The sequence below is a fragment of the Lepus europaeus genome, chromosome 13 (assembly GCF_033115175.1).
Source record: "Lepus europaeus isolate LE1 chromosome 13, mLepTim1.pri, whole genome shotgun sequence".
Taxonomy (NCBI): Eukaryota; Metazoa; Chordata; class Mammalia; order Lagomorpha; family Leporidae; genus Lepus; species Lepus europaeus.
The window spans coordinates 81,847,371-81,874,443 of record NC_084839.1 but is presented as its reverse complement, the minus strand read 5'-3'; the positions used below and the strand labels follow the sequence as shown (position 1 = coordinate 81,874,443).

General features: G+C 46.1%; 1 protein-coding gene across 4 annotated transcripts in view; it reads right to left on the bottom strand.

The window, feature by feature from the left end:
- The window catches only part of RMND5A (required for meiotic nuclear division 5 homolog A), a 55,283-nt gene that overhangs the window by 15,525 nt on the left and 12,685 nt on the right, over window positions 1-27,073 (bottom strand). For all 4 annotated transcript variants that reach the window (XM_062209816.1, XM_062209817.1, XM_062209818.1 and 1 more), the window contains exons 2-4: window positions 20,557-20,699; window positions 8,776-8,910; window positions 6,581-6,681 (exon numbers count right to left, since the gene is read on the bottom strand). In XM_062209816.1, the coding sequence (XP_062065800.1) occupies window positions 6,581-6,681; window positions 8,776-8,910; window positions 20,557-20,699 (379 nt within the window). The remainder of the gene's footprint in view (window positions 1-6,580; window positions 6,682-8,775; window positions 8,911-20,556; window positions 20,700-27,073) is intronic.

Sequence of the window (27,073 nt, the reverse complement as noted above, 5' to 3'; positions counted from 1 at the left end):
AGCCTCTTGGGATAAGAGCCGAAGTTCAGGAGCAATGAGTCATGTTGACTTATTGCACAGGTATGGACGTGGTAGGGCATTATTAACATGAATCAAATGTTATACACACTCAGAGGATGGCAAACATTACAAAAATCAAAGTTCAAACAAAGTTAAGCCATTAGTTTGGAATAGCTACCATTTCATTCATAAGATATTTTTCTTACTTTTTAAGATTTATTTAGTTCAAAGGCAGAGTTACAAAAAAGAAGGAAAGGCAGATCTTCCATCTGCTGGTTCACTCCCCAAATACCACAACACCCAGGGCTAGACCAGGCTGAAGCCAGGAGCCTGGACCTTCATCCAGGTGTCCCTCGTGGGTGGCAGGGGCCCCAAGTACTTGGGCCATCAGCAGGAATCTGGATCAGAAGTGGAACAGCTGGGACTTGAATTGGCACTCCTTCATATGAGACACCAGCATAGCAGGTGGCGGCTGAACCTGTAGCACCACCACGCCAACCCCCTATGAGGTATTTTCAAGTGATAATTTCTCAGATGTGGGTTGGGTCCATCGCTGGAACTGTCACCCGACTCATCACACAGCTGGCGAGTCTTTGTCCTCATATGCTATTTAAGATGGGGTGGACATGAAGGAAACTGAAAACAGATCTGTGTAGATGGGGCAGGTGTCTAGCACAGCAGTTAGGAGAGCAGGTGACAGCCTAAGAACTAGGTGTCTGCCACACAGGTGGGAGAGTCCTGGGTTGAGTCTGGGCCCCTGACTTCAGCCTGGCCCAGCCCCAGCTGTTGCAGGCGCCGTATTCTGACAACAGCTATTCTGTCTCCCAACAAACATGCACACGCGTTGGAACTTGATAGAACTTTCACCTTAGCCAGTGTAAGAGACGATGAAAAATGGTGTTGTCATCCCAATGTCTTCTCTTCGCTGGCCTTTCTGTTCCGCTATGCCATCGTCCTTTCTGCACCCTTCTCACTGGCACCTTTTGCAGTTAGCTTCTTTTAATGATGGTACATCCTCCCCAACTGACTGCATACAGGAAGTTAACCTAGCAACTCTCTCCTCTCCCACCTTCCCAGAATTAGGGCGAAGGAAGGGGAGGGAGGAGAAAAACCCGCCGTGTTCCAGCCCTGAATGCCCTCCCCATTGCTTCTTCTGCGGTTCTGGGCGCTCAGCAAGAAGCACCTCGCTCGGGGAGAGCACCCACAACCAAGAACAAGCACACACACACACCAGAGCACACACACTCCAGAGTGCGCAAACACACACACATACACACACACCAGAAACCGCTTCATCACCGCTACCCTCATCTGCAGTGACAGCCGAGGCCCCTCTCCTTGCTTCCTCTTGTTATTTTCTAGAACCATGTTCTGCTTGTAACGTGTAGAACAACTTCTTGAGCCTGACAGGAGTAGGGCTAAGGACTACTGATCACACACACCACTGACAAACTCCAATGGCAGCTGCTGTGGGGGTTGCTTCTATCCCCAGGGGAACCCTCTTGTAGTTCAGCTAGATACCGTTCACGGCCTGTCCAAACCAAAACTCTCTGTGGCCTAAGCTGAGAAAACCCATTTTCACTCTTCTGTGCCCTCGCGCCATTCTACTTGAGAACAGTGGAACGGCTGAAGAAGGAGTGACGAGGTGTCCCAGACACAGTGGTGAGCTACTCACAGGCCCTCGGAAACAATGCTGTGCAACAAGGTGACCACATCTCAGCACGTGTGGTCCTCTGTGCCTGTCAGCCAGGGCTGCAAGCTAGGACTTCAGCCAGAATAAAGGTGTGAGCCTATCTAAATTAAGGCGTGGCTCAACTTCACTCCCAAGATAAAAGCAAACTGTCCTTCTTCCCCTTTCATAACATACCTTCTATCAGACTTGCAAAATTCAGGGGAAAAAAAAGTAGAAAAAAAACTGTAACAAGGGTGTGAAACACCCTTGCTCTTTGTGGCAGGACTATCATTATGGGGCAACATTTACAGACATTTGACAAGATCAAATGTACTGGGGCCAGCACTGTGGCCTAAAAGGTTAAGCAACCGCCTGTGACGCTGGCATCCCACATGGCAGCTGGTTTGAGTCCCAGCTGCTCCACTTTTAATCCAAATCCCTGCTAATGTACCTGGGAAAGCAGAAAATGGCCCAAGTCCTTGGGTCCCTGCACCTGCGTGGGAGACCTAGAAGAAGCTCCTGGCTCCTGGCTTTGGATCGGCGCAGCTCCAGCCGTTTTGGCCATTCAGAGTGAACCATGGATGGAAGACCTTTCTCTCTGCCTCTCCTTCTCTCTTATCTGTAAGTTCCACCTCTCAAATAAAATATCTTTAAAAAGTAATTATATAAATATTAAAAAAGAGAAAGAGATCAAGTGTACTGTGACCCAACATTCTAGGAATGTATACTACCAAGCTGGGCACTGGATACTCACAGCTGCACCACTTATAAAGCAGCAGACTGTGAACTACCAAGCATCCATCAATAGAGGCTAATTAAAACTAGAATATATTAAGATTAAGCAGCCACCAGAAAAAAATGAGATGGTTCCATATGTTCTGATACAAGTAAAAATTCAAAACTTGTCAGGTAAAAAACAACTGTGTGTACAGCAGACAATTTGTGCATGCAAACACAAACATACTTAATACCATAAACTTGCTCACATATGCCATCTCGGGAAGCGAAAGGCCACGGTGGCTATCCATGGGGACAGAACGTGGATACTGGGAGGGAAGGGAGAGGACATTCACTTCTGACTGCATTTTGAGTCTGTTAAAGGAAGCCTTAGAAAGAACTTACCCAAGGACTATTTGGGGGGGGGGAAGCCAACGAACTCTGCCCTACCCAACAGCCTTCTGTAAGGCTGCACCTGCTGTCCAGACAACAGCATCATGGTATTTCCGCACGAGAACATTAAGCGCTTTCTAGAGCAACCTCCTCTCATGCCAACTACATGTTCAGCAAGCTCATATTAAACTGTGCTTTCCACATGGATCTGCCCAGCACAAGCTAGTCTCAGAGCCACTAGTAATCCAAACTGCATGTGCAATTTAGCAATTCCAGCAGTCTTTAAAGGCCCAGGCCTGCTGCACGTACACACACACACACACCCAGGGTTCTGGGTCTGAATGGCTGAAAGCCAGATCCTGGGCTAAGGCGAATCCAGTAAGGGAATATCACTCTTTGAGACGCCTCTAGGAAGGCAACCAGCTGGCTGGCTTCCACTTCTGTGGGAAGGTCAGGAAGCGGCACAGCTGCTGGCACTGTTGAGGCTCTCCTCCCCGCCACGTGGAGGAGGACATGTTCACCAGAATCCTCTTCCAGACAATCCCATCGTTGCATTTACTGAACACCCACCAGGAAGTAACTACCACTCTAAGGCTCCAGAGAGGAATTAGAAAGGGGCGGGGCGGGCCATCTACACGAGGAGAGCAACCTGCAGGCACTCACGGTACCCAGGGGCAGTCCCGGTCCTGGCCAGCTCCGGACCCGGAACCCGTCCTTGTTCTGCCGTGACTCTTCTCTTGCGCCTTCTTTCCACGGCTGGACCTGAACAGCCAACATTACATTCTCCAGGCGTCTTTCTCGGCGAGCCCTTGCCGGCTGGTCAGCGCCGCTGGCCGGCCTTGGCCTCCGCCTCCGCGGATACCGCAGCTGCCTGTGGGAGCTGCTGCAGGCCCTCTCCCTCCGCTTTGCCCTTGCAGGAGGCGACATGAGTCTTCTTCCCAGCGTGGGCTTGCGAGAGGAACCAGAATCCCCCAAACCGGCATTCCCTTTCAACTTTGCTGTAAGTGGAACAAAACGAGTTTTCTCTACGTAGCCCATTAAACATTAGCTCGCATCCACCAGTAGTGGGCAAGAACTGGAAAAGTGTTTGAGTCGTTGAAAGGCGACTTCCACTGAACATTTTCCAAACTTACGTTCTGAAGAACTTCAATTTTGCTTTAATAGTGTGAATGGTGGGGGCGGGGCAGGGCGGGGGAAGATGACACAAGGACTCCCTTGTTGTACAAACAGGAAGCACGGGGTTACACACAGCTGAATTTTCACCGTGGGATTACCGAGCTGAGTCAACAGTCTCTCACGTCATCTTCTGGCTCCACATCCTTTTCTCAGGCTCCAATCCCTCCTCCGTAAAGTGAGTTCTGACCTTGTGGGGCCATTATGAGGACTGAGCCGGTGTGGCGTGTAAGACCCTCCAGAGGCCCCGGCTGGAATCACCACTACACTCCCCATGCTGACACTGAACATGGGAATACACCCAGGAAAGTGAAATGGGAGCACTGTACTGTATAAGAATTCCCACTGTTGCCGTGAAGTACATGCGATGACCCCTCCCGCTGCCCAACAGACTGTCTTGAGGTTACAAATGATAGAAAACACAGGAATAGTTGATATTTATGCTGTGATTATCAACAAGAAACTTCTACCATACAGAAAAATCACAAGGTTTAAAGGGTCCTAATCTCCCCCACACACACCCTAACACAGGGCCAGTGTTGTGGCAAAGCATGTTAAGCTGCTGCCTGGGACACCCGCATCCCACACTGGGGTGCCAGTTCAAGTCCCAGTGACTCCACCCTTGATCCAGCTTCCTGCTAATGCACCTGGCAGTCAGCAGATGGCGCTGTAAGCACTACAATTCCTGTCACCCACGTGGGAGACCTGGATGGAGTTCCTGAGTCCTGACTTCAGCCTGGCCCACTTGAAACATGAACCAGGGGGTGGAAGATCTCTTTCAAATAAATAAATGAATCTTTAAAAATTATTTTCTTCATTCCAAAAGGAAAGTTTTGAGTACTTTGATGGCTGAGGCAGCTCAGATACACAAGCACAGTTACTGTACTGTGATGCAAGATGCAGTAAAAGTTTGATGAAAAACCCAAGAAATGAATGAGTCAGTGAACATTACCTTGAAAAACAGCCCAAATATTATTTCCTTTCATCACTACAGGACAACTAAGAAACCAGCTACACTTTAATATTTAGGCAACCTCACTCTCTATAAATATATCATATTTTAAGAGATGTTGGAAAGTACTTGGCTCATCTTTTTTTTTTTTTTTTTTTGACAGGCAGAGTTAGTGAGAGAGAGAGAGAGAGAGAGAAAAAGGTCTTCCTTCCATTGGTTCACACCCCAAATGGCCGCAATGGCCGGCGCGCTGCGCTGATCTGAAGCCAGAAGCCAGGTGCTTCCTCCTTGGTCTCCCATGCGGGTGCAGGGCCCAAGGACTTGGGCCATCCTCCACTGCCTTCCCAGGTCACAGCAGAGAACTGGACTGGAAGAGGAGCAACTGGGACAGAATCCAGCGCCCCAACCGGGACTAGAGCCTGGTGTGCCGGCGCCGCAGGCAGAGGATTAGCCTAGTGAGCCTCGGTGCCGGCCTCGCTCAATTTATCTTTCAGGTGTGTCACAATCTAAAATCTGCTTAAAAAACAAAACCCATAAACTATACACAAAAGTAACACACATAAGGGCATAAGGGCACAGTTTCATTGAAAACTAGCTGTAAATACAAAGTACCCACCACATATTTATAATTCATGCAGGAATTTAATGTTTTACAAATTTACACAGGCATTTCCCTCTACCTGTTCACTGGGCTGACCAGTGAACTACACAAATGAACAGAGGAATGGTCAGAAACAAAAAACTACCTATGGAGAACTACACAGGTCAAGGAAAAACTGTGCATCTTATAAAAACCAACATAAATAGTCTCAATTTTTTTTTCCTGGTAATAATTATCTCAAATCCTTCCAGTTTAAAAAATATCAGGATCTTAAAAGCCACGACCTCACGTACCATTGCTTCTATCCTCCAGTTTCTTGCCTTATTTTACGAGCTATTTATTACAAATACAACTGGGTCGGCACACCACGGTACAGGCCAAATGCAGCTTGCTGCCAGTTTTGCACAACAGATGGCCAAGAGTGGTTTTTTCACTTTTTGAAAAGATCATAAAGTAAAACAAGGCAGAATGTGTGACAAAGACTTTATGTCGCCTACAAAGGCTAACACATTTACCATTTGGCCCTTTAGGACAACGTGCCGACCCTGCCTGCTCTAGGGGAGTATTTCTGCGCGCTTAGTTCATGGATGGCAGTGACAAGCTCACAGGGAATCAAGACGCACAGTAATTAAGGACAGAGCACCTTCCTGATAGTACTCACTCTCTTCCCGGACACCACTTAGTCCCAGGAAGTACTGAAGTCGTCTCTAGGAAGGCTGGCGCAGACCAGCGCCCTGTAGAAGCTCCACTGTCGAGCAGGGACCGCCTGGACAGCAGTGCTTCGGCTCCAAGGCGGCTGGGCCCACACAGAGAGCGGTGGGAAAGCCTGGGTGCAGGAAACCCTTTTCTCTCATGGGGATTCGGACCAAACGAAGGGAAATGAGCTCCATTTTCTCCCACCGCACACACCCCCCAAACCGTTCACTACGCTAAGTGAGGATACATTTCTCCCTCGACTGCTGTAAGTCTACCCTAGGTGAGATAAACCTAAAACTCTCTAATGTGTTTTCAGTTCAGTTCTCTCACACAGTTTCCTCGCAGTCCCCACAAGAAAACAAACTCAGTGACTCACTCCAGAGCAGGCCTCAGCACTCTGACTTTTAATGCTTCTAATATTCGATTTAACTCCACAAATGGTTCTTTCTGACTTGGGTCTACAGAAAGACCAGATTCCTGGAAAACAAAACAAAGCAGGACTTTTGTTAGTAGATATCAGGGTAAAGACACAGTGAGCAAAGTATATTCTTTTTTTAAAAAAAAGATTTATTTAATTTATTTGAAAGAGTTACAGAGAAAGCTAGAGACAGAGAGAGAGGTCTTCCATCCACTGGTTCAATCCCCAGATGGCCGCAACGGCTGGAGCTGCGCCGATCTGAAGCCAGGAGCCAGGAGCCTCTTCTAGGTCTTCCATGCAGGTGCAGGGGCCCAAGCATTTGGGCCGTCTTCTACTGCTTTCCCAGGCTGTAGCAGAGTGGGATCGGAAGAGGAGCAGCCGGGACTAGAACCGGTGCCGATACGGGATGCCGGTGCTTCAGGCCAGGGCTTTAACCCACTGCGCCACAGCACTAGCCCCCACAAAGTATATTCTTAATTGTAAACTATAGGGCAGAACATTAAGACAGCTTCCATCCAACATGTTCTGCCGTGGCAGAGACAAGACTGACCCACAGTGATAGGACTCCCACCTTTCAGCTGGGCACATGACCACATGGAATAAAACTGGGTATGTAAGGCCAATGAGATACAAACATGTGATTGTTGGCCCTGCCTGGGATACAAAGGTGTGGCTGGAGCTCTGACTGCTCTTCTGGACCATGAGGACAGGGGTCCCTAAGACAGAGCAGTATCATAAGCAGTGTAGGTTCCTAACAGCTTCACAGAGCACAGCTGCCATATGTGCTACAGACATCCTACTACCTACTTCTATGCAAGAAAAAGTAGTTTCATTTTTAAGCCCCTGTTATCGTAATTCTCTAAATTAGGAAAGACTGGGGCAGGCCACTAGCCTAGCAGAGTAGACCTGGGTTTGAATCCCAGTCCAATGATTGGGTTCTTGCCACCCACAGGGGAAACCTCAATTGAGTCCCAGCTCCCAGCTGGATGGGAGCTCTCTCCCTGTATCTGTGGTCTCTCTGCCTCTCAAATAAATAAATACTTTTAAAAATAAAATGGGAAGGCTTAGATTAGAGGTTCAGCTTATAGACTGGCCTTACATCATTCAATCCTTTTAGTCCTTCATTTTCCTAAACTGAAGAAGCAACAGCACATAGTGGCTTAGCATAGAGGTTAGAGACCCACGGATCAGAGAACCTCTGTGGCGTTGGGCAAGTTACTGCTGCAACTCTTAGACGTCCCACCCGTGCAGGAGGAATGGTAACCTCTGCTGCAGGAGGCTTCGTGACAAATACGGGCTTACGGTAAACGCCGAGTACACAGCCGCTGCTACTGTCTACTGCATGGCGCTGGGAAGCGGTGAGACCCCGCAGCTCAGGGCTAGTCGGAATGACAGCCGTACGCTGCTCACCTGAAGTGAACGTTAAGTCTGTACTTGATTGACAAAATTCTTTGAGCTGGGCTAGATCAGAAGAAAAGATGCTAACGTTTCTGTCCCTCTCCTCTGCTACACCAACCTTCCCTATCCAAAGAGATGGAGAAGGCAGGACCACTTCTGATGCTCCCGATTCATGAACTGGGACCGACTTTGTCAGCCAGAAACAAGGAAACAATTCAGGTAACAAGTTCCAGGACTACAATTTTCACTTTAAAAAAAAAAAAAAAAGAAAAGAAAAGATCTCCTAATAAACTGAGGTCATCCCTGGTAATTAAAATACTCTCTCTGTAGGGGCCGGTGCTGTGGCATGGCAGGTAAAGCTGCCGCCTGCAGTGCCAGCACCCCATATGGGTGCCAGTTCAAGTCTGAGCTGCTCCACTTCGGATCCAGCTCTCTACTACGGCCTGGGAAAGCAGTAGAAGATGGCCCAAATGCTTGGGCCCCTGCACTCATGTGGGAGACCTGGAAGAAGCACCTGGTTCCTGGCTTCAAATAGGCCAGCTCTGGCCGTTGTGGCCATCTGGAGAGTGAACCAGATGAAGACCTCCCCAACCCCTGCCTATGCCTCTGCAACTCTGCCTTTCAAATAAATAAATCTTAACAACAACAACAACAAACTATCTGTAGCTGGCAGACATAAAAATCCCACTCCGCAAATAATGCACACTGCAAGGAGGTGTGTTCCTGCCCCATATCCTCCCAGGAGCCACACTTACCTGGCAGAGCTCCTCCGCTACGTCCAGCATCCCCTGGCGGAAGAAGTGCTCCACCATCACCTCATTGAGAAGCCTTTGGCTGTCTGCCTGCCAGCAGCCATCTATTCCCACACTGCTAATGTCAGAATCAAAATTCTGGGGAAAGAAAGAAAAGGAGTCATGAATGGATGCTTTTCACCCCACCCAACAGAAAGCATGCGCCTCATTTCACTCTCAGGTGTTCCTGGTAAGCACCTCATTCCCTTCTGTCTGTAGACTCATGGGACGGAACCTTCGCACTGTCCACTTCTAAAACTTGTCACCCTTTCTGAAGAGGAAACATACTGATTCAGTAAGCATCTCTGTGATTCCACTGAACCAGTGAACAGACTGAGCTCTAGACACAGGACGTCGACAGTCTCAGAAGAATGCAGTCTGACTGTGCAAGCATACTCCCCGCGCCACGGTCTGCAACAGGGAGAACACACACGCCCGTAAATAATCCATGGTCCATTCAAACAACTGTAGCAGTGAGGTCAGGACCGCAGGGACGGCCAGGCACTCACGGGGGTATACTACAGACTGAGCTGGGGACAGACCCAGTTCCCAGGCCCCAGAATGGCTACAAACACAGGACAAATTTGCATAGCTACAATGGTTTTGAAAATGAAACTTAACATTGAACCTCAACCCAGGGAAGACTGATCAGAGCAGGCGGCCTGAGCCTACCCAGGTAGAATCTGTGAAAACAAAAGTATCAGCTTTCTCCGCAGAATTTAAGCAAGACCCACAGTGTTGTAATATTCAGTATGTCCCGGATACGACACAAAGTTATTCTGCATACAAAGTAACAAGAAAAATCTTAACTGGGGGCAAAAATCATTGACACCAAGATGACGCCAATACTGTAATCAAAGATTACAAAAGATTTAGTGTAATCAAAAGATTTAGAGTAATTCTTATAAAAATGTTCCAAGAATAAGGGTAAGCACCTTTGAAAGATAGAAAGATTCAGCAAAGAAATAGAAGATACACAAGCCAAAAATTCTTAAATTATTATATAGACAGACAACAGAATGCAGGTATTAGAAGAAAAACAATCAGTGAAGATAAATAAAAATTTGAACACAAAAGATTTAATGACAGCCTCTGGGACTGTGAGAAAGTAACAAAAGACCTAATATTTGTATCAGAGCAGAGGATACAGACTGTGGTACAGAAAAATAATTTGAAAAGCATTTCCCAAATTTGGCAAAAAATATAAACTTGAGATTCAAGAAGTTCAGTGAACTACAAACAAACAAAAAAAATGCATGACCTCAAAGAACACCTCAAAAGCAAACTGCTAAAAGCCAAAGAAAAAAAGTTTTGCAAGCAGCCAAGGTGCTACTTTTATGGGAACTATTATTCAAATGATTGTAGAGGCCAGAAAGGAGTGACAAAGCCTCCATCAAGTCCCCAAAGAAATTCTGCACTCAGGGAAAGTACCCTTCAGGAAGGCAGAGGAAATACAGACGCTCCCAGAGGAGGGAAGGCTGCACTTGCGGCTGGCTGTCCCGCTCTGCACAACTGCCAGGTTCTTCAGACAGAGGAAAACAACAAAGGAAACCTGAAACATCAAGGGCAACCTACTCCACGGTCTGAAAACCGTCTCCTACCCAGTTCTCCTTCCACTCCCCCTCATCCTTCAAGGCCACTGCCCTCCGACAAGCCTCCTGTACCTTTCCTGAAAGCACACACACTTAGGCAGGGTGTTTAGATTGAACCGAAACCACAACTGGATTGCTCTACAGTGTGCACCAAGAACGGGTGGCACGTGACCACAACAGCAAGTGCACACGACCACTCCTGACAGTCAGCACAGGGCAGAACACCACGCTGCCCCGGAAAGAGCTATCTCCTCTGTTTGCAAACATGAAGCCGTAGCCGATAGCTGAACGCACACAATAAAATCTGGAATCACTTGGACAAAACAAAACACCAAGATTACTGTCATTCTTAAGACATCTTTCATGTATTTAGTATTTAGTATTTAGTACTTAGTATTTAGCCTAGAGAATGGAAATGATACAAAGCACCTAGAGGCTACAGCACCCATGCACATATGCAACAGACAGACAGATCCCTGGCCCGGAAGAACCACAACTGCTTGCATGAGGTTCTGCCTGCTGCGAGTTAATTTTCTAACAGCTCATCAATGCTTTTAAGCAAGCTTTTCCATCCTTATGCTGTCTGTGACAACTCAAACATGGAGAGTGGGGCTATATTTTTCCTCTCTGGACTTGAGCAGAGGTAAGAGCAACTGATGTTATTACGTTCTCCCATATTTTAAACCCCAAAAGCCATTCAAAAGAATAAAGGTGGGGGTATCTGCAGATCCCAGAATTGATTACAAACCCTGCGACCTGCCCATAACTATCAGCCAGAATCACCGTGAGTAATTAAGACAACCCCTCACTAACCTAATTCAATCCAAATGAAACCTTCAGGTTTCTAACATGCGCTTGAATATTTATTCCCAAACCTTATCAAATTCCAACAAATGTATCAGGCATAGTCCTCAGCAAAGAAATGAAACAAATCTGGATGACACGAGGGTCAGCTCCAAGGACAGCCCACACTAAAACAGACTCAGCAGTGTATCTTCAATCAGAATTTTAATGGTTACCATACCAGACAGTACCTGCTCACACAAAAGAATTTCCTGAATTCTTTCCTTTATATAACAAAGCGAACGTTGATCGCCTAGAAAGCTTTAAAAATAGTCCACCATTTAAACAATTTCCACTGGGTCTGTTACAAAGTTCTGTAATGATGTCTTTCCCTTAGCCTTGTTTCCTTAAGGCATATGAAGGTCACCATCATATGAGTCAAGAAAACCTAACACCCTTAAGGTCAGAATCTCTGTATTCAAACTTGACAACTTATGTGCTATTCTCAGAGAATCAGCATCAATGAGAAATGCATCAGATGAAATTTTCTGAGTTTCCTTACATCATTCTAACTTGCCAGTTTAAACTCACTGAGAAAGATAAGTAAACGACTTTCACCCACAGTATGTTTTCAAGTCACAAGTAATGAAAATTAAAACTGAGATTATAGGGTCCCACTCCTCCGGCTAAAACTGCAGGTTCTTACTCAATGTTGCATCAGAGCTGGCATCAGTTCTAGCTTCTGTTGCTAGGCAACCAACTCATTTGCATGGCCGCCCAAAAAATCCGCAGCACTGTGAGGACGGGGTGAAGAGGGGTGAAGAGAAATACCTGTCTATAATTAGCGTCTTGTGTTACTGTACTTCGTCCTTTCACGTTTTTAAGGCAAAGCCTGGCCCAGCGCTTTGAGACGGGAAGGAAGGACCCAGACAAGAACCAAAAGCAAAAAAAGCACACGTTCAAGGCATTCAAGGGTGTGTCTGTCTGGAGAGGATGTTCTGGTTTGGAAGGAACAAGCTGGAAAACACTAAATTTGGAAGCTGAGGCAGAGAAGTCAATAACTTCAACACAATTTCATTTTGAAACGGAGACCTACATGGCCCACCCTAACTGGATCAAGAACAGGCTCTCAAGTCAGCCAAACTTGCAGGACTGGCTTTCGCTATTCACCACCAAAACTCAACCCACTTCTCAAACAGATTTTATGAAATTTCAATTACTGAGCAGACAGTGGTAACAACGTGGTAAAAAAAAACTCTCTTTTATTTCTAAGGTGCCAATTCTCTAGTATTAACCTTTTTTTTTTTTTTTCCAAACTTTCCCTCTACTTTGAAGGAAAATTGGTGCATGAACCTAACAATGCATTACTGTTGCATCTACTGGGAACAAATCTCCCTGGTAAGCGTGCAGTAAATCTGGTTTAACAGTGAGGCAGACTGCAAAGGAAACCTAACAGGGTAAGATGACGTGGATCCTGGTTCCCATCAGATGGTAGAATAGAGCTACTCACATACAACCACAAAAGCTTAGTATTCAGGTCTGAAAACAAACAAAAATCTCCTCTCAATAAGACAACTGAATAGAAAAAAAATGACAGAAGAGCATAGAATTCACAAAGGGGGAAATCCTTGTGGTCAAACACAAAAAGATGTTTAATCTCAGACATGATCAAAGGAACACAAAATTGGGAGCAAGGATTTAGTCTAGCAGTTAAGATGCCATGTCTCATATTGGCATGCCTGGTTTTCATTCCTGGTTCCAGCTCCTGACTCCAGCCTCCAACGCAGGACCTGGTGGGGGAGGTGGGAGTGATGGCTCAAGTTACTGGGCTCCTGCCATCCATGTAGGAGACCTGGACTACATCCCTGGGTCCTGGCCCAGCCCCAGCCATTGTGGGGATTTGGGGAGTGAATCAGTGAATGACAGCTCTCCTTCTGCCACTCAAATAATAAAAAATGATTGTAAAGGCAAAATTAATACAATTAGATACTATTCCACATCCATTTGATTAACTTTTCAAGAATTTAATGTCTGTCAATACCTGCGCTATAGGTTGAGAAATGAGGAAACAGGAAGTGCTGAACGTGTCTGGTAGGACTGTAACTTAGTCTAAACCCTTTAGGGAAGAACCTGGTAATACTGGTAAAGCTGCTGATGAGGCGTGTGTCCTGCGAGGAAACGATCCCTATTTACGCAGATTCCAGACAGCCTCGCAAACTGTGGGCTGGCAACACATTCAGCACTCCGGAGGTGCATTTTTACATACTGGGGCTACCTTTTTAGATATTCCATATCCTCTACTGTACAACATTTGCACCTCTACTTTGGTTTTCCAAGATAAGGGGAAGGTAGGTTCACAGTGATGGCCCTTACTTTATAAACAAAGGAAAGGAACATGCCCAGCTACTCTGCTGGACCTGAAGATCCGGAAGATGCTCCACACTCCGGCCATCTGTCATTCGCCTTCCTCACTATCACTTCACCCAGTTTGGCTGTGGTTGGTCTGCTGCCTGTGATGCCGCCTTATCAGAACAGATCACAGAAGTTTGCATGACTGGTTTTTTTTTTTTTTGTTTTTTTTTAATCAACTCCCAAAGATGATAAACATCTCTGTTGTGATTCTAGATACAAAGGAGCGATTCGTATGTGGTGGGTGCCCTGAGGGTACAAGAGATCAATTCTTTCCAGAAACTTCAATACAGGAGGGTTCCTCTGAGTCTTCAAGTCTGAGGCTGCTGCTGCTGTTCCGAGATAGACAGACAGACAGTGAGCGAGCTTTCACCCAAATGCCCACAACAGTATCTGGCAGGAGCCAGGAGCCAGGATCTCGCCTCCCATATGGGTGGCAGGACCCAACTACTCAAACCATCTCCCACTGCCTCCCAGGTTGTGCCTTAGCAGGAAGCTGGAGCCACTCAGATATGGACCACGGGCATCCAACGAGCAGCCTAAACTGCTTAACACCCGCCCCAAATCTGGGTTTTCATCCCAGCTCTTCCACTTGTTTTCTAGCTCTGTGACTTAACCTCAGCTTTCACATGTGTATCTGCCTCCCAAAGTGAAAACCCCTACCGGTACCTATCCGACAGCAAACCTTCCCAATAGCTCAGCAGAAGACCAGGTCGTGCCACCAGTCTTCTCATATTTAAAAGAATCATTGGAAAATATAAATATGAAAAAGCATATTAGAGATATTGGTGATAAGCGCATTAACTTAAAAGCATTTAAATACAATCACAGACCGGGCTGGCCAGCAAGGCTTAATGCGTATAATGCCCTTTTGTTCCTCTTAATCCAACCTGCCTGAGCTGCTAGACCAAGCACAATACTTCCACTTCCAGACCCAGGCAAATGGGGTCTGTACCACATTCACGTGCAGCGAGACCGTGCAATCTACCACGGACACCAGACTGCAAAGGCCCCAGGCTTTCCTGTGGCCCAGATTGTAACTCATCAAATCACTACCTGCAGCAGCTAAACGATGTAGCTGCATTCTGCTCAGAACACAAGAAAGAAGAAGAACGTAGGTCTGTAACTTAGAATGAACGATGCAATGTGACAGATGGCCGGGAAGGCAGAGTCTAACTTCTTTTGTTTGTAAATGATCTCCAGCCTGAAAGGGCAGAAGCAATACCGCCTCACAGGGGCTGAGGCCCAGAGAGTGAAGCCACAGAGCATCCAGCTGTTTATGAGCCAAGGCTCTTGTTCTAGCAATAGAAACCTTTATTATTATTTTTTTTAAGATTTATTTATTTGAAAGACAGAGTTACAGAGAGAGGTAGAGACAGAGAGAGAGGTCTTCCATCCACTGGCTCACTCCCCAGATGGCCGTAAAGGCCGGAGCTGCGCCGATCCAAAAGCAGGAGCCAGGAGCTTCTTCTGGGTCTCCGATGTGGGTACAGAGGCCATCTTCCACTGCTTTCCCAGGCCATAGCAGAGAGCTGGATCATAAGAGGAGCAGCCAGGACTAGAATCGGCGCCCAAGGCCAGGGCTTTAACCCACTGCACCACAGCGCCAGCCCCAGAAACTTTTCTTGCCCAAGCAAGTAGGACTCGGAGAAAGGGGCAGGCAGGAGGGTAACTGGGCCTCTCTCAGCACCTGTTTCCCACGCCAAAGCACGCTTCCAAGGTTACGAATTGCTCTCAGGCTCACATATTCCCAGCCCCTCCTTCCTTGAGAGTGCTGACAAGAAAGGTCCCGGGGAGGCCTTCGGGACACCTACCCTGCAGTAAACCACTGAGGCCAAGCCCAGCTGGGTGAGGTGAGTCAGGTCCACCCCAGCGCACTCAGGCAAAGCAGCGGATGGCAGCTCCTCTTCAAACCCCATCACTTACAGAGCAACATCCTCCATCCCCACCTCAGCAATGTATTTCACTAAACACCTTGCACAAGTTCAGACACACTGCCTCCTGCATTTTCTTGATCTGTTCTCCAGTAACTGGGGCAGCGAGCGAGGCACAGCTTTTGAACTATTTTATTTTTAGAAAATACATTACTCTTGGCATATTATCAATATTTTCTTTACAAATGTATCAATTGTTCCATTTTGTTAATTCCAGAAATTCTACCTATGGTATGTATCAAATTATGCTTATATTTCAGACCTCAGCTTACTTTTTATTCTTAATCAGAGTGAATTTTCTAGTCTTTTAAATTCTCCTTCTTCCTTAATGCTTATATAATGCTATAAGATGCTATCTATTACACAATGATAGAATTTTAGAGCTAGTACATACTTTACCCACTACTATTTAAGGCTAAACATAAGAACTCACCTCCCACTGCTATTTTTATCTTCTCCTACATCCCAGTCATACCTACATAAAAGGCAGTTCCAGACTGTCCACCTACTATCTTAAAATACTCTGCATTTCCTGGTTTATACCATTATTCCATTCACTCTGATAGTCAGCATTTCTCCCTGGCAATGTAGATGCTCCATCTAGTGGCAGAAAATCATTTCAGACAAAGTAGTTTAAAATCAATGTTAACCCCCCCTCCCCCAACATCACCAGACGTACACCACACTCACTGATTCCCTAGTAGAGCACAGAGCACACCCTTGGGTGAAAACTTTTCCCCAACCCTGACCCATCACTTCCAGGTATATACCTGTGGACATTACTGAATATCTTTGAGTCTTCGTTTCCTCATCTGGAATGTAAGAACAATACATCTGTATTATGGGATACAAGTACATGAAGCATTTGGTTCAGTATCTGGAACATGGCCAACTCTCAGTAAGTGACAGCTATTATCTCCCTACTCCAGACCACTCATGGTCAAGCCATTTTCAGCTCTTTCATGATTCACTCCACTTCCTGTAGACCTTCCATCATTTGCCTCCTCCCAACTCCATCTTTCCCTCCTCCCAGCAGGGCCAGGCACTCTAACCAAGTCAATCCCTTGTGAGTGTTTAACACGAGTCAAGCACATTCCCAGGGGCTATTTTGCAGCCTCTTTTCCTAGCCCTGTAGAGAATCACAGCAGACTGCTCTGCCACGCTGAACCTTACCCATATTCGAAGTCAAATCTAGGGCATCACTCTACAAACCTTAGGTTAATGAAGAGCGCAGCAACTGTTCCTTTATGATGAGCAGCAGTTACCCTACACAAGCTTATTTTATGCTGTGGAATCTTCCCAGGTATATGTGTACAATAAGCACTTTGTATGATCAAACAAGACTGCAATCGTAAACACCATAAACTGTGTTTTTATATTTTAACTGTACCATGGCAGATTTTAGACACTTCACAATCTTAGTACTAGTTATTTCAACACATATATACACAACTCTGAAAGTAAAGCAGTGATTATTTTTATCGATTTTTCCTATAAATTAAAAAAAAGCCAAAGAAAATGTAAAACATTGAATAAAACATCCTAAATCAGAATTCCAGATTTTCTAAAAATGGGGCAGGAAATTAAAAGCAGCCCAACACAGAATTTCTTTAACTAACAAAATTTTTCTACAGAATCCAATGGCTGGTATTACTTATTTTCAATAAGAATCATACTATGAGTATTTGAAAATGCCAACTTATTAAAGCAGATTTCTTCAACTTTTTATATTCACAGTAATTAAAAGCCAGAAAACGCCTTGGTTACTACCAGCAGAAACCTCTTTTCTGTGTACATTTTTAGAGAAGTCATAGCTAGAGAACTTGAAAACACATGAAGATTAAATGAATTAAAGGAATAATTATCATTTAGCATGTCAAAAATTTACCCAAATTTCTTAACTCAAAACCAGCCTGCTAATGAAGGTGTCTTTGATTGTCCCCATCTTGTGAGGGAGGGAGCACATGTCCCTAACATGCTGCTCACAGGCTGCTAGATGGCATTCCAGGTTCCCAGGCAGGTCTGTCTGGTGTGGTGCTTAAAAGCCTGGGCCACAATAGCTTCAGCTTCACCCTGCTTGCTCACCACTCACTCACAAGAGTCCACTCGGCTTTTACAACAGGCTGCCCAGAGCCTGCACAAGTTTATCCAAGTCACATGACAACAGTTGGGGACTTGACAAGTCAATGGAGTCTCAGGTGACAAAGCCCAACAACAACACAGGAATCTATTCACAACATCCAGGTGGTTCTAGTGGGGAAAGAGCTGCCTCTTCAGATGAGACCAAGTAGATGCCAAAACTCTCAGGAGGAAATATGTGGAAAGGTACAAGAGAACCAGACTGGAAGACCCGGGCTTTCCTCTGTGGCTCTGGAGTACAGTCTAACAAATACTCATTGGGATGGTATGTGAGAAGAATCCAGAATCCAGGTCACATAGAACATAAACTACTTTCATAGGAACATAAAACAATTCTTGAAAGAAATTGTAAAAGAATTATTTGAATATGCTCATGAAAAACAAAATGCCTTCAAAAGAGGAAGGAGCTAATTAAAATATGTAATCAGGAACATCCACCTCAAACACACCCTCCCCAATAAAAAAGCCAAAACGCAAATCATTCAGCAAAAAATGTATCCCTGGATATCTATTCTGAAAGAGCTATTTCCATTTTTCGGCACCAAGTACATCAAAATGGTTCGCCTCAAAGGAAGTCAAAACACCTACCACCCTTCTGAGTGGATGTATCTGCAAAGACCTGCCGGGCCTGCAGGAGACCTGCACAGCAGCGACAGGACACAGACCCACCAGGTGACGGGAACACACAGCTTCTCTACCTGTGACAGAACGCAGAGCTGGTGGATCACGTGCCTAGCTCTTCTCCATCCTGGAACACACTGAGCTACGGCTGAGCCGGTTCCCACTTAGTGCAGGCATCCGCCATCTCTTCCCCGGCACTCTTCTCTGACTACCTTGGAAGCGTTAGCTTCCCCACCGGCACGGCACCCTAGGTTCTGCCACTCAGAGGCTGTCAGAATTGCGGACGGCAACTTCATGGTCTGGTGGGTAGCCCCAGGAACCCACTAGGGTTCTCTCTGGGTTTTGAGCGTGAGGATCACCAGAACACCTGCATTCACTTTCAACAACGGAAATCTGAAGCCTCCTCAACACCACTATTTACGGCCCTAGGCAAACTGAGACATCCTTACCCAGCGTCAAGGCCATCTCCATAGCCCTGGTTCTTAAGTGAACACACAGCAACAGCTACTTCAGGTAACAACTGAAGACTTCCAATGCAATAACCCCAGATAGCCTGAGGCCATGCCCACTTCTGAAGTTGTGTCCACTCCCCGGGAGTTACCAAACAGGCTTTATGACATCAAAGCTACTTCAGAGAACACTCACTGTCTTCCCAGCCTTTGCTGGCGACTGCCATCACTGATCCAACAAGGAGGCCGGCACGCTGCAGCTGCCAACACCTCCCGACCTCTTTTGCGGAGTCGAAGTCCTGCCACCATCCCACTGAGAGCTCAGTCAAGGGCCACTGGCTTCTGTAAGCCACTGGCTACCAACCCAAGTCCGCAGACCCCTGCCACTCAGAGTCCAATCATACAGCACCTACCAGAGAACGCTGTGTTCTTAGACGCACAGAGTTCTGAATTCCACAGCCTCAAGCCTAACCTTGCAATGCTGCTCATTAAGATCATTTCTCAGGGCGGGCACTGTGGCGCAGCCGGTTAATCGGCATCCCACGAGTGCAGGTTCAAATCCCAGATGCTCTACTTCCCATCCAGCTCCCTGCTAATAGGCCTGGGAAAGCAGATGATGGCCCAGGTGGGAGACCCAGATGCCCCAGACTCCTGGCTTCAGCCTGGCCCAGTCCCCCACTGTTGTGGCCATTTGGGGGGTGAACCAGATATTTCTCTCTGTCCCTTCCTCTAACTTTGCTTTTCAAATAAATAATTAAAAAAAAAAAAGATAATTTCTAACAGGCCTACCCTGAGTTACATGGGCCCACTCCCTAGAGTCAGTGAGGTTCCATTTTCCACATTATAGCTATCACTCTTGTGCATAAAGACTAAGCAATTCATGGGACCATTTAGGAGATGCCTTTGCTACAAAGAACTTGCCCTGAGAATTCTTCCTATCCTCCTGGAAGCTTACAACACGGGGACAGAAAAGTTCTGATCAGACTTAACCTGAATGGCTCAAGCAGTCAGATCTATCACACAGTATCCTTGGGCTAACTCCTCTTAGACAATGAACTCCACAGGTAAGCCTGCCCAGTGCTAAAAATGATAACTACTTACTAGGTCAAAGACTGCTTATTCAGGAAATGTCACAAGGGAAAAAAAAAAAAAATCACCCACCAGAAGTGACTGGCATGGCTAGCTAGCAACCAAGCCACCCACACATGAACTCACACACAGAAGGCAGCACTGAAGAAAAGCAACCAGTGTGCCCACAGGAAGCCAGGAGCCAGGATGCTGCAGGGGAGCCAGATGCAAGGGTGTTATTCTAACACTCTATAACAGACACAGCAACAGCCAGGGACTTACCCAGGAAGCAGGAAAAGTTACTCCTGAAAAACAGACTCCCACAGACACAGTTAAAAGGTCTCTGGAACCCTACCCTGGCCCTAAGAGCTCTAGTCACAGAAGCAAACGGATAAACGAAGCTATAAAAGGAGGGGCTTTTTTTGTTTGGTTTATTTTTGTTTTGTACATAAGAGCAACAAAGAACTTTAATAAGAGTAACTTAGTAGGGGCGGTGTTGTGGTGCAGCAGGGCTAGGCTGCAGCCTGCAACACCAGCATTCACATTCGCATTTGCATTCATTCTCTCTCTCTCCTCCCCGCCCCCAATAACTCTACTTTCAAATAAATAAAACAAACCTTTAAAAAAAACAAAAAGAGTAACATAGTAAAACCAGACCTATAAAATTTATCAAATGCAAAGAAGAAAGGAATAGCAAAAAAATAACAATGTGGCAAAGTACTGTCAGAAGTACTTCCTTCAATACCATACCTTATCGATGGCTTTTCCAACCCGAGAAACACTGCTGTGGATGTCTTTGTGGTCCGAGGCCAGCTTTTGAACAGTATCCTTTATTCTCTTACAGCACTGCGTCAAAACAAGTGAAAGTGTCCCTGATAATTCAGCATCTTGGCCTACGAAAGAAGAAAGGTTAGTTAGTCACCAAAGCAAACCCAGAGATGGCAAGTTTCAAACAGAAGAAAAATCAGTATCTGCTTTGAAGCAGATGGTCATAGATGTTTTTTTCCAAGTGAATACTGAGAATGATAACTAAAACAAGAAAATTAAGAAGTAAGCCATTTTTATAATTGCAAAGATAAGCACAGACTGTGACTAAAACTGTAAAGAGATTATTATCTTTCAGAAAATATGTCTAAATGAGTAAATTATCCAACTCAGTTAAACTGTTCAAGACATTTGGAGTGGGGGAAAGCTATTTATTTATTTGAAAGGCAGAGTTACAGAGAGGCAGAGGCAGAGAGAAAGACAGAGAGGTCTTCCATCTGCTGGTTCACTCCCCAGATGGCCACAATGGCTGGAGCTGGGCTGATCCAAAGCCAGAAGCCTGGAGCTTCTTCTGGGTCTTCCACACAGGTGCAGGGGAAATCCTCTACTGCTTTCCCAGGACATAGCAGAGAGCTGGATCAGAAGAGGAACAGCCTGGATTTGAACCAGTGCCCATATGGGATGCTGGAACTGCAGGTGGCAACTTAACCCACTACACCACAGTGCTGGCCCCATCAAGGCATTTTTTTTTTTTTAAATTACTTTGATGTGACAGATTTAGTTTTTTAAAAAGATTATTTTCATTTTATTTTAAAGGCAGGGAAAGATCCTCTATCCACTCTCCCTCCCCCCAATCCAGGTACCCACAACAACCCAGGGGTTGGCCAGGCTGAACCCAGGAACCTAGAACTCAAAGTCTCCCACATAGGAGGGCAGGGACACTAGTACCTGAGCCATCACCTGCTGCCTCCCAAAGTACACATAAGCAGGAAGCTGGATGGGAAGTGGAACCAGGCACAGCTCAATGGGATGGGGACATCTTACACATTAGGCCAAATGCCCAACCAAGCCAGTCTCTAAACATTTTGATTGTTACCAAATTTCCAAAAGAAAGATGATTTAGTTTAAATGTTTCATATCCCATATAAAGAAGAAAAAGCAAACTGCTTTGGCTGCCAGGCCTAACACTGCTATCCTTAGAACGTCTTGGTTGCAAAGATGGCCCTTGGCTAGCAACTGGGAATTTGGAGTTCAAGAAGGTTCCCAGCATTCCATAACTCATAAAAATGGCTCACCATACCCAAACTGTTGTACAGTGGGTGCTTATGGTGAATATTTGCTTTGATTGAAGGAATTTAGAATTCTGGTCCACACTAGTCAGAGGACCCCTCCTTGAATGGCCCAAATAAAAATCTGGGAGACTGAGCTTCTCCGACAATTTAACACTTGTCCTAATTTGTTATTGGAGGAACTGAGTGTATTCTATGTAACTCTACTGGGAGAGAACTCTTGTATGTGTTCTCTTGGCTTTCTGGACTCCACCCTTTGAGCCTTTTTCCCTTTGCAGATGTTTCTTTGCTATAATAATCTCAGCAGCTCAACCAGATACTGAGTCCTGTGAGTACTCTCAGTGAACCACTGGACCCCAGGGGTGTCTTGACGACCCCTAACATGCCTGATAAATCAACTGAGAGTCACTATACTTTGAATCCTCCTAGCTGTGCTACCTCCTTCCAAACTTTGTTCCTCTAGCAGCAAAAAGGGAGGAAGCAAAGGGGGAGAACAAATCCAGTACAGTATTTCTCAATTACTACTACAGCTACATATCCTCTCCTGAAAGTAACAGGCTGGACTTCTGACATCTATCATATAGCAGTGGTTCTTTTTTATTTATTTATTCATTTACTTGAGAAGCAGAGTTACAGAGGGAGAAACACAGAAAGAAGTCATCCATCCACTGGTTCACTCCCCAAATGGCCCCATCAGCCAGAGCTGAGCTGATGCAAAGCCAGGAGCCAAGAGCTTCTTCCAGATCTCCCATGTGGGTGCAGGGGCAATTGAGCCATCTTCTCCTGCTTTCCCAGGCCACGACAGAGAGCTGGATCAGAAAAGGAGCAGCAGGGACCCAAACCAGCACCCATATGGGATGCCAGTGTCACAGGTAGAGGCCTAACCTATACTATGCCAAAGTGCCGATCCCCCAGCAGTGGTTCTTAAACTTTAATGTACACCAGAGTCACCTGGAGACCTTGTTAAAGTAGCTGGGCTCCATCCTCAGAGCTTCTGATTCAATAGGTCTGGAACAGGACCCAAGAATAAGAACAAGAACAAGGCTGAGAGTACAGAAGTACAGAGGTTGGGAGCAGAGTGAAACTGACATAATGCCTTTTATTTATTTATTTATCTGAAAGACAGAGTTACAGAAAGAAGGAGAGCAGAGAGGTCTTCCATCCGCTGGTTCACTCCCCAAATGGCTACAATGTCGAGAGCCGAGCCGATCCAAAGTCAGGAGCCAGAAGCTTTTTCAGGGTCTCCCATGTGGGTGCAGGGGCCCAAGGACTTGGGCCATCTTCCACTACTTTCCCATGTGCATTAGCAGGGAGCTGGATCGGAAGTGGAGCAGCCAGAACTCTGACCCATATGGGATGCTGGCGCTTCAGGCTGGGGCTTTAACCCACTGAGCCACAGTGCCAGTCCCCATAACGTCTTAACATGGTCCCTCCGGTGGACTGACAGGAGCAGAACAGAAGCAAAGACACCAGGAGGCTGTGGTAGCACTCTTCACAAGGGAGACGGCAGCAGCAAGCCTCAGGGTTTCCTGACTGGATAGGAGGGAAGAAAAGGACCTGCAGATGTCTCTAAGGTGTTTGCCTCTAGCCAGCTAGGAGAAAGGTGGGGGAAGGCTCAGCAGGCATCAGAGGGCTGGGAGAGATCAGAAAGTCCAGTTTGGGGCTTGTTAAATTTGAGACACTGAGTGGGCACCCAGCACACATGTGGAGGGGTCAGCTGTGTGTTTTTTTTGTTTTTTTTTTTTTGTTGTTGTTGTTTTTGACAGGCAGAGTGGATAGTGAGAGAGAGAGAGAGAGAGAGAGAGAGAAGTCTTCCTTTTTGCTGTTGGTTCACCCTCCAATGGCCGCTGCAGCCGGCGCATCTCGCTGATCCAAAGCCAGGAGCCAGGCGCTTCTCCTGGTCTCCCATGCAGGTGCAGGGCCCAAGCACTTGGGCCATCCTCCACTGCCTTCCCGGGCCATAGCAGAGAGCTGGCCTGGAAGAGGGGCAACGGGGACTAGAGAGCCCCAACCGGGACTAGAATCCGGTGTGCCAGCGCCGCAAGGCGGAGGATTAGCCTGTTAAGCCACAGCACTGGCCAAGGGGTCAGCTGGTTTTACAAACCTGAAGTCCAAGAGCAGAGTCAGGCCTAGAGACGGAAACTGCTGAGTCATCGGCATCCAGAGGACACTTCAATCATGAGACTAAATGAAATCACCCAGGGAGTCAGAGCAGACAGACAGGAAGAAAAGGGCGAGATGAAGTGACCCAGAAAGGAGACCAAGACAAATGACAGAGGAAAACCAAGACAGTATGGTGTTAGCAAATCCAAGTGAAGAAAACCTGTCGGCGAGGAGGGAGCAACCAACTGAGTTCAATGTGCTGCTGGGCCAAGAAAGATGGGACTGAGACCTGGCCACCGAACCACAACGTGGAAATCATCAGTGACCATGACAAGAACAGCTTCGCCAGATTTAAACAAAAAACAAACAAACAAACCCACCAGGAGGCTGCAGGAAATGTGAACAGAGGATAGTAAGTCTGGCTCAATGACAACCACTGGGGGAAGGCAGTGCCTTTAGGGCACTCAGTGCCACAAGGGTGGCCAGAATAGAAACTGCCCTTATCTCTAAATACAAGTACCCAAAGTGTCCAGGCACCTCCAACTTCTGATCACCTCATTTCCAGGAATGGCGAATGAACATCCTGCCTGCAGGCTGAGGCCTGCAGAATCCCGGCTGGACCACAGGCCCACAGGCAGGACTCAAAATTCAATCAACTCTAGAGCAGGCTCATTTCTAAGCTTGGTAACTTTGGATGGTCCACGTATAATCATAGAAATCTCCAAATGGAGGCCGGCGCCGTGGCTTAACAGGCTAATCCTCCGCCTTGCGGCGCTGGCACACCGGGTTCTAGTCCCGGTCGGGGCGCTGGATTCTGTCCGGTTGCCCCTCTTCCAGGCCAGCTCTCTGCTGTGGCCAGGGAGTGCAGTGGAGGATGGCCCAAGTCCTTGGGCCCTGCACCTGCATGGGAGACCAGGAGAAGCACCTGGCTCCTGGCTTCGGATCAGCGAGATGCACCGGCCGCAGCGGCCATTGGAGGGTGAACCAACGGCAAAAAGGAGGACCTTTCTCTCTGTTTCTCTCACTATCCACTCTGTAAAAAAAAAAAAAAAAAAAAGAAGATCTAATTCTGCCTTTCAAATAGAGAAAATAAAATTTAAAAAACACTAATTTAAAAGAAAGCCCTAACTTCTATTCATCCATACCCATTTGCTTCCACAACCAGATAATAGCAAAGCACACAGGTTAAAGAACAAAAATGCAGACGCCAACAAAAGGAGTCATCCATAATTTCCCAACTAAAGTTTCATCATCATCCTTGAAATTCACCAACATTTCCATATTTCAGCAACTTAGATACTGAAGGTTGGAGCAGCCGTCATCTCCTTTTCTTTACCATCTACAAAATACTTTTTTATTTCAATGTTGTAAACCATAAATACTAGGAGTAAATGGTCAATTAACCAACACTGACAGTTTCTGTTATCTTCCAAGGAAAAAAATGATGTCTACAAGGTACAGTCCTGTGTCACATCAGGAAGTTTCAAGGATGGACCACACCCTCCACCACGCATGGAATATGGCGTGGGTGTGTACGAGGCTACCAGCTAGATTTGTTTAAGTTTACTCAGTGACAATCACACAGCACGGACCCCACCTAAGAACACAATTTCAGAATACATCCTTGTGTTACTCAACACATGTCTGTATTTGGAAGCTCAAGAAAAGTCTAACAAAAGAATCTGAAAGAGAACCCTGGGAAGGCCTTGTTTAGAGAAGATTCCACAAATGCATTTTCGAATGGATTCAGTGGAAAGCAGCCAAAGGTAAAAACGGGTTTGAAAAAAACCACTATGATGATCAGGCTGAGACTCCATCAAGCTTCTAAGTCCTGAAGGGAGAGTGTCAAAGTGCTTTTGCTCTCTCTCTATGAAAACACAGTCTGCTTCCAGGAGAACCTTTCTGTGAGAAAAATCTAATTGGGTTCAGTTCCTGGAAGGAAAGCTGGGGAATGACTCCAACATCTTCACCGTGACTAACCCAGGATGGCTCCCATGGCAGTCACCTGTCACCCAGGTCAAAGTCCCATGCAAACCGTGTGTTTCATTTACACAGACACACCAGGCCTCCTAGATAAGCATAAAAAAAACAGCCCTGGGCTGACGCTCACCATGAGAACTTTTAAAAACCATTCTTCCCAGCTTGACTCAACAAGAATCAGCACATTAAATCCAAGCGAAGAGCCTACGTGTGGTTGGTCTCAGTTAAAAACCATTTCCTTTCAATGTAAGGGACTAGCACCTTCTATCTGATGAACAGATTGTAAGCGTGATATTCTCAGAAATTAGAATAGCTGTGGGCTCCTCCAGAATCCGACATTTGCTAAAATAAATTAAACATAATTGACTTAACTCCTTTTTTTGGAGAGCCTAGCTAAGACTTTAAGCTCTGCCTTTGGACTTGACTTCACACAGAAACAAACTGGGACAACGTTTGTGTCTGCGCATCCTGTCCTTCTCTAGCAGGGTTTCACACTTAACGCAGTCACTTGTCCAACACTCCCAAGAAATTAACTGAAGACAGGAAATGTGACATTTCATAACTGCCCCCAGTAGGCACTCCGTAACTATCTGCCAGAAGAACACAGATAAAAATATTATGGGTTACACATCCTCAATTTCAAGCCCCACAGAGGAAACTCCCTAGTACTACCACCACCTCTGAAATCAGCAGACTGATGAGCCCCACCCTCACGTAGAATGCTTAGTGTCTGCTACACAATACCACTGCGTCCTGCATTTCCCAAACAGGAAGCAAATCAGGAAATAATCGCGTCCCTATTTGCCAATGACATTATTATCTAAGGAGAAAATCCCAAGGAATCCATACACACACCACACAATCCTAGAACCGGGGAGTTCAGACAAGGCCACAGGAGGCCAAGATCAACACACATACTTAATTTCAAGTAAGACATGCTCACAAAGTCAAGTCTCCCCAATAATTATAAATTCCTTCTCTCTTCCTCCCAAGAATTCCCAGGCTTGTGCTCTTGACTCAATTCATTTGTGAGCCAGTTTCTCTGTAAAAGAAAATTATCTTAAGGCTTATCAAAAATGCAATGAAATACATCTTAACTTCAGTATGTGTGTTCTAATAGCATTTGGCCT